The sequence below is a fragment of the Carlito syrichta genome, unplaced genomic scaffold, assembly GCF_000164805.1.
Source record: "Carlito syrichta isolate Samal-C Ts95f unplaced genomic scaffold, Tarsius_syrichta-2.0.1 Scaffold297317, whole genome shotgun sequence".
Taxonomy (NCBI): Eukaryota; Metazoa; Chordata; class Mammalia; order Primates; family Tarsiidae; genus Carlito; species Carlito syrichta.
This window is the reverse complement of record NW_007241413.1, coordinates 9,327-16,909: the sequence shown is the minus strand read 5'-3', so window position 1 is coordinate 16,909 and position 7,583 is coordinate 9,327. Positions and strand designations below refer to the sequence as shown.

Below are 7,583 nucleotides of genomic sequence, written 5' to 3'. Positions count from 1 at the left end.
CGCTTCCCCGCCCCTCCCTCGCTCCCCTCTGTCCCCGGGGATCAAACAGAAGCAGCCGTGGGCAAAATACAATTTCATTTAACAAATTGAATTTGCTGCGCCTGCTAATCACGTCTGGTGTCGGCTCTGATCAGAGACAGAGAGAGGAGGCTGCAGCCCCCCGGGGTCCTTGTGGTGGTGGGAGGGCAGGGAGGTGCACGTTGAGGGAGACGAATCACTGCTTGGCCCAGGGGACCCTCCCACGTAATAGAAACTCAGGGCAGGTTGGCATTTTATTAGATAAAACAGGGAGGAGGGTGCCTATCCACCCCTTCCACTGGCTCAGAAGGGTACTTACTCCTCCCTCCCAAGAAAGCAGGAGTCTCTAACACTCATAAGGCAGAGGGTGAGAGGAGAAAGTTCCCGGCCCTCCTGTTAAGGCTTGCTACCAAAAAATAAGATCTCAGCTACGAATTCTGGGAAGGGGAACCTTCCCCCAAACAGAAAGGCTTCCGCGTCCAGTGGCCCAGGTATGGGGGAGGAAACTTCCAGTCTGTGAGCCTCATTTCTCAGGTGCTTCAATGCTCATCAAAACCAGGCATGGGGAAAGCCCTGGCAAACTGCTCCACCCGTTGCCGGAGGTCGGCCAGACGCTGACGTGTTTCTGGGTCCTTGAGCAGGAAAGATTTGAAATCCTGGAGCTTGGCTAGAAAGAGGTGAGGGAAAAAAAGTGATCAGAGCTCCAGAGAAGGCAGTGAGATAGGCTGGGGGAGGAAGAAGACAGTCGGGGAGGAGGGCTGGCACCGGGTCTCTCTCACCCACTCACCAGTCTTGCTCTTCACCTCTAAGCCAATTTTGACCCCTTCATCTATGAAGTGCACAACTCTTCGGAAGTCATCCTCACGGAACTGTCGAGAGGTCAAGGCCGGGGCCCCTGGGGGAGAGGGAGGATGAGGACTGCCCAAGCCTACCTGGCAGCCACTGGGTGTGGGCACCCCATCCCTCCTCGAAGCCCAGGTCTCACCAAGCCGCAGGCCCCCAGGCGTGATGGCACTTCGGTCTCCAGGACAGGTGTTCTTGTTGGCAGTGATGGACACAAGCTCCAGCACCCGCTCGGCCCGAGCACCATCCAGGCCCTTGGGCCGCAGGTCCATCAGCACCAGGTGGTTGTCAGTGCCACCTAGGGGGGTTATTGGAGCATGGTGAGTGCTGGGCCTCTGCCTCAAGCTACAGAGGCCCTCACCCATCCCCCAGCTCACCAGACACCAGCGAGTAGCCTCGCTCTAGCAGGGCATCAGCCATGGCCCGCGCATTCTTCAGAACCTGCAGGGAGTACTCCCGGAACATGGGGGTGCAGGCCTGGAGAGGAGACAGCAGCACCTGTGACCCCAGGGCTAGACCCCCTGGCATCCTGCCCCTTTGCCCCAGCATAGGTCTATGACCCCAGCCTTGACCCCTTCCACCCCAACATCAGCTAGCAAGCTACAAGGTCTATGGCTCCAGGTCAGTGCTCCCACTGCCCCATGGGGACAGGCCCCCCGACCTGCTTTAGGGCCACAGCTACTGCAGCAATGGCATGGTTGTGGGGGCCCCCCTGCAGGGATGGGAACACAGCAAAGTTGATTCGGTCCTCATATGTGTAAGGGATCTCCCGGCCAGTCTTGGGGTCCACAGCCCGCACCCCCTTCCGGTAGAAGATGAGTCCTGACCTGTGTGGGAGGTAGGTGGTCAGAATCTAAGCCGAAAAGAAGGATGAGGGATGGGGACAGCAGAGGATGTGAGCTGGCTAGGGTCCCCAAGGGCCACCTCAGAGTCTACCTCGGCTGGGCTCAGCACACTGGAGTCCAGTGATGGAGGACATACAGCCCCTCACTGCCACCCCCAATCCCCCTACCAGGGGATGGCCATCATGGGCAAGAGAAGATTTATTGCAGACTGGGTAGAAGTCTTTAGGGCACGGGTGGGAATGAATTACTCTGAGATTCAGCCCACGGTGCCCAAGAATAGGGCATGAAGGTGGGGAAGGGCAGGCCCAGCCTCAGGGGAGCCTGACCTGGCCCCTCGAAGCGTCTTGTGGGTGGTGGTGGTGACAATGTCCGCATGCTTGAAGGGCGAGGGGATCACCTTGGCAGCTACCAGGCCACTGATGTGGGCCATGTCTGCCAGTAGGTGTGCCTTGACCTCATCACACACCTGAGCAGGTACAGAGACAGGCCTCAGCCTAGAGAGGGCCCAGACAGGGCTACCGAAGGCTATCCCTCCTCCCAGACCTCCCCTGACCCCCTGGGGAGGTGCCCAGTACTCCAGCCACACCAACCTCTCTCATTCGGGCGTAGTCAATGAGGCGGGCATAGGCACTGGTGCCAGCTATGATAAGCCGTGGCCGGAAAAGTCGAGCTGTCAGTGCCAGCTGGTCATAGTCGATGAGGCCGGTTTGGGGCTGGACAGAAACACAAACAGCTAAAGCCCTGAGAAGGAAGTGGGGCAGCTCACTCTCCTCCTTGGCCCTCTGGCCTGCGCAGGATGCCAGCCCTTCATTGTCCCCAGAAGAGGACCACCAAGCCTGGAGCAACCTCCTTCCCACACCTGAGAGCACTCACACTGAGCTTATAGGGGCAGGGACTGGAAGACGATAGAGATGGCTGAGAGCCCTCACCGTCCCAGGAGAAGACCACCAGGCCCGGGGCGGCCCCATTCCCACACCCTGGAGCACTCACATTGAGCTTATAGGGCATAGACTCAAAGAAGATGGAGGTGGCTGAGATCCGCTTGACATCAGACATGTAGCCGTGAGTGAGGCTAGGAGGTGAGAGGAAGGAGGGAGGTCTCAGAGAGGAAGAACCCAGACTCAACCACTCACTTCAGGCTCCACTGGTTCCGCCCCTGGATGCTGGTCCCAGCATGCCCTCTCCATTGGCCTGAGCACTCTGGCTGGGCCTGGTGTTGCACTCGGCTTCCTCATCCACTACTGCATCCACGTGGCCACAGGGCACATTCGATGTACAACTCCCTTCCCATACCAACACCACCCCCGGGTCCACCATCCACCCCCTCATACTCACTGGCCCCCATCGGGCAGGTCCAGCCCCATGATCCGGTCATGAGGCTGCAGAAGGGCCGTGTAGGCGGCCAGATTGGCCGGGGACCCAGAGTAGGGCTGGACATTGACTCCCCACTGAGCAGGGTCCAGGTCAAAGGCTTCCAGGGCCCGGTGCTGGCATAGCAATTCGATCTCATCCACCACCTCTGCTCCTCCATAATATCTACGTGGGAGAGGGGGACGTAAGGGTACAGGGGCAGGACCAGCAGCAGAGGACTGGGAAGGCCACTCCTCAGCAAACACCAGGAGGGTCCAGGCAGGTCCCCCTTGGGAGCACCGTCCCGGATGCTGCCCCGGCCCTCTGGTGCCTAGCCCTCACCTCTTGCCAGGATAACCCTCCGAGTACTTGTTGTTCAGACAGGACCCCAGGGCCTCCAGCGCAGCTCGGCTGCAGAAGTTCTGGGGTGGAGGGGGGCGATGTCAGAAGGTATTGCGCTGCCTCCCCTGGACTCCCACAGCCCACCCTGCCGGAGCCCCACAGGCTGTAGGGGGCTGAGCTCCACAGAGAGCTCAGTTCACTCACGCCTCCAGGCCACGAGCAGAGCAGAGCAGAGCAGAGGCGGCATTCTCAGAAGCCCAGCCACCATGCGGGGTGTCCCCAGCAAGGCCACCTGCCCACTCAAACTTGTGCTTCTCAACTCCTTTTTCCTCTTGGGAAGGAGAGACCAGACAAGACTGTCAGGGCCCTGGAAGCTCCCTAGTGCCCCAGCCCCATTAACTGGACTGGCCCTGCCTTTGCTTCAGAGGCTAGGAAGAAAAGGAGATACAGCCCAGCAGAAAGGCTCTAAGTCTGAAAGGGAGATCTGGAGAAATATCAAGTGACTTGTTACTTCCTGCACTGGCAGTGGCCCCGCCGTGGCCCTCTCCCCAGGTCCCACCTCTGAGGCAATGAGCTCCAGGCCACGACACTGCCTGTCCTTCTCTCTCTGTAGCAGCTCCCACATCTCAGGGTCACTGTCCGACAGACTCTCCTGGCCTGTCCAGCCCCCAGTGGCTTCCCCAGTGTGAGTTTGGGCCGCCTCGCTGTGCTGAGCCCGAGTGGCCATCCGGACCAGCTGACCGCATCTCTGCAGAGGCTGGAGGCAGCAAAAGCCAGGGTCAAATAAAAATGATCCAGGCAAATGATCTCCCAGTCCCCCTCGGCCATGCCTACAGGGCCCTCTGGCTCCACCCCAGCTGCTAGTTGTCCAGTCAGCCTGTTCCAGTTCTCCCCCCCACCTCCACCTTTAGACACCAGTCCTAGAGCCAAGGGTAAGATCAACGTCCAGGGGGTGGTTCTGATTTGCCCCATTTCACAATCTCCCCCCACCTGCTCCTTGAGCCACTCTGCAAAGTCACAGGGCAAAGCTTTCTCTCCAGAAGACCCATGTCTCCTAAACTCCAGAGGGGCCGCTGGGATTCCAGAAACTCCCCACCCACGACCTTCCCGCAGGGCCTCTATAAACTGATGCCCCAGGCAAAGGAGAAGAGGCAGGAGGTGGCAGGGGTTAAGGCCGCAGGCCGAAGAGGTAGTTTCCAGAGCAGTGGAGGTGGGAAGAGAGAACTTCAGCAGTCCCTGGGGAAGAGCTGTGTGTGGTGGGGGAGGGGGCCATAGGAGAGTATCTGCCCGCAGGGAAGACAAAACTCATACCCTCTCCCCTTTGCCCCCACCCTTTCCACCTCCCGCTGCCCGGGACCCCTGTCTGATGCAAGCAGTGGGGGTCGGTTGCATCATCTGCCTGGCTCAGAGCTGCGGGAAAAGCCCAGCTAGTGGGTTCAGGCGGAGAGCCCCGCTCCTTCCCCAGCACAGGGTCCGCGGGGCATCCGGAAAGGTCCTCGCCCCTAATGCCACGTGAAATGGGCGGTCACAAGGCCCTGGGGCCTCTGATCGCCAGGATAGGAGAGGACCCCCAGTTCACCCCACGCGCGCCCAGGGGTCTCAGGGATTCCCTAGTTACGCGTCCGCTACCTGAGGCCCCAGACCACGTGTCTGGAAAAGCCAAGAGAACCCCAGAGTTTGCGAATGGGAACTGAGGTAGGAGGGGGGCTTCCTTTCCACTCGTTACCCAGTCTCTAGAGCCCCATTCTTACCCGAGCCGTCCAGAGCAAAGAGAAGGGGAGCATAGCAACCCGAAGTCGCCGGAGGTTCAGTCACCAACTCTGGCCGGGGGCAGCAGGCAGGCGGAAGAAGACCGGTCAGAGAGCGCATGCGCGCGAGCAGCGCCCCAAGAAACCAGAGCTAAGGGGAGGGGCCTACGCATGCGTGCTGGTGACCCGTCCGTCGCCTTTCGGGAATTGTAGTTTCTTCCCTCGTCTTTCGTCTCATTTGCCCATCTGTAGCTCCAGGGTTAGAGGCCGTTGTCCCAAAAAAAAGAGATCCAGTGCCACCTTATCGCCTCACTGCCCTGAAGCGTTCCAGGGATTTTTCCCCGGTCGGTTGTCAAGACAAGCGTTTACTGGATGCCTACTAAATATCCAGCATTATTTAGACTCCCTGGGAGATACAGACTCTTAGACCAGATGGAGAGCTGTGGTGCACTGGAAAGCACCCTGGTTTGGAAGAGTGAGACACTGAATTCAAGTTCTGGCTCTGAGACTAACTAGCATGTTAGCTTGTGTGAGCCTCAGTTTCTTACTTGTAAAGCCATACGATAGTGTGTGGTGGGGAGTCAACGAGAATTTTCAACTATGCCTTGGGATAAATTGTCCTCCCCCTCTTCCTCTGACCCATAAACCTGCTTCCTCCATGGTCATCTCCTCCTCCTTTGGGAGCAGGGGGAGGTGTCCCCACCTGTTGTTGCACCTGTTGCATTTTGTTACCTGTTGACCTCTTGATGTCCGAGCAGTCAGTGGGCTCTTTAAACCCAGGGCTATAGATTCTTTTAGCCTGACTTTGTCTTTTAGCCTGACTTTGTCCCCTTGGGGAGTGGGACTCTCTGACCCCTCCAGGAGCAGGTTCCCAAACTTGGGATTCAGAGTGAGTTGGAAAATATGATAGAAATATGAGTGTGAGCTGGGTGCGGTGGCTCATGCCTGTAATCCCAGCACTTTGGGAGGTGGAGGCAAGATGATTTCCTGAGCCCACAGGTTCAAGACCAGCTTGGGCAACATGGTGAGACCTGGTCTCTACAGTAAGTCAAAAAACTAGCTGGGTGTGGTGGTGCACGCCTGTAGTTCCAGCTACTTGGAAGGCTGAGGTGGAAGGATCGCCTAAGCCCAGCAGGTTGGGGCTGCAGTGACCTTGAGCATGCCACTGCGCTTCAGCCTGGGCAACAGAGTGAGACCTACTAAAAAAAAAAAAAAGTAATATGAGTGTGGGCCAGGCATGCTGGTGCACGCCTGTAGTCCCAGCTACTCGGGAGACTGAGGCAGGAGGATCACCTGAGTCCAGGAGTTCGAGGCTGCAGTGAACTATGATTGCACCACCGCACTCCAGCCTGGGTGGACTCTGACTCAGAAAATAAAGAAATAAATAAATAGTAGCGTGGGGCTTCTCCTCAGAGGTGCTAATTCAATGGATCTCCCAAGAGTGGGCACTTGTCTCCTTAAGCTGTCACACAAGCAGACTGCTCCTCAGCAGTTCTGATCAGCAGTGGTCTTGAGAACCATTGCCTTACATAGCAATGTGACACACTCCTTCATTCCACAGACATACTGAGCTCCTACTTCATGCCAGGCGTGTCATAGCCCTGGAGATATATGAAGAGCTCACTGACGGCTGGGGCGTCAAGAGGTGAACAAAATTTGACAAGTGCAGGTAACAAAATCCGACAAGTGCAATAACAGGCAGGGGCACCTCACTCTGCTCTCAGATGTCCAAATAGGAGTCGGAGGAGGAGTCGGAGGAGGAGAAGGAGGAGATGATGACCATGGAAGGAGCAGGTTTGTGAGTCAGAGGAGAAGGTGGATGACAGCCCCTCACAGAGCATGTTCGCAGGAAGAATCTCCTCGAATCCCCACCACACGCTATTTTACCACGGCTTTACAAGTGGGGAAACTGAGGCCCAGGTAGGCTAACTTGCTAATTCCAGCCATCCCCACCCGGCTCTCACACCAGGTCTCAGGAGTCCCCTCTTGGCTGGAACCCCCTTTCCCCCCGCGCACTGAAGCTTCAGCCTTTCTCAGGCGTCCCAGCCACAGGCCTGGGGTCAGGAGACCTCCAGGTCCTCCTTTCTCCAGTCCCTGACCCAGAACCACTCCCACCTCCCTCCTCCTTTCAGTTGATTCTGTTATTCATCCAGCCAGCCAGCCAGCAGGTATTTATTTTCTGCTTACACTTTTCGCTCCCAGACATGTCTGGGTCAGACCCCTCTCTGACTCCGCTGTTCGCGCGGGAGCCGGTGGGCAGAACACCGCCCTCTCCCAGGGAGCTCCTCCACCCGGGACTCCAGGCGAAGACCAGGAGTTCCTCGGTGCCTCAGCTTGTCCACGCCCCCTCCCTCGCCCCAAGCCGGGGGTCCCCAGGGGAGGGGGGCGGCCGAGCTGAGAACTGTTAATGAAGCCGCAGCCAATTAACGCCCGGGCC

General features: G+C 58.0%; 1 protein-coding gene across 5 annotated transcripts; it reads right to left on the bottom strand.

Moving 5' to 3' along the window:
* Positions 1 to 58: 58 nt before the first annotated feature.
* SHMT2 (serine hydroxymethyltransferase 2) lies at positions 59 to 5,280 on the bottom strand. 5 transcript variants are annotated; one of them, XM_008054624.1, is made up of 12 exons: positions 5,150 to 5,280; positions 3,958 to 4,155; positions 3,399 to 3,478; positions 3,042 to 3,242; positions 2,697 to 2,778; positions 2,297 to 2,419; positions 2,033 to 2,172; positions 1,523 to 1,688; positions 1,239 to 1,338; positions 1,004 to 1,159; positions 806 to 913; positions 59 to 685 (listed from the first exon to the last, which is right to left on the bottom strand). In XM_008054624.1, the coding sequence occupies exons 1-12, from the start codon at positions 5,180 to 5,182 to the stop codon at positions 558 to 560; spliced, it is 1,515 nt and encodes a 504-aa protein (XP_008052815.1). In that variant the 5' UTR covers positions 5,183 to 5,280; the 3' UTR covers positions 59 to 557. The 5 variants fall into 5 exon arrangements, with proteins under 5 accessions (XP_008052815.1, XP_021566362.1, XP_021566361.1 ...); XM_021710687.1 differs by having other exon boundaries at positions 2,297 to 2,389; XM_021710686.1 differs by having other exon boundaries at positions 3,958 to 4,146; positions 5,150 to 5,236.
* Positions 5,281 to 7,583: the final 2,303 nt, after the last annotated feature.

Excerpts from the sequence above, each read along its gene's own strand:
- SHMT2 (XM_008054624.1), bottom strand. The coding sequence starts at position 5,182 with ATGCTCCCCTTCTCTTTGCTCTGGACGGCTCGG. Across the intron at positions 3,479-3,957 it reads TGGAGCTCATTGCCTCAGAG|AACTTCTGCAGCCGAGCTGC; the intron begins GTGGGACCTGGG and ends CCTCCACCCCAG. Across the intron at positions 686-805 it reads AGAGGTGAAGAGCAAGACTG|CCAAGCTCCAGGATTTCAAA; the intron begins GTGAGTGGGTGA and ends ACCTCTTTCTAG.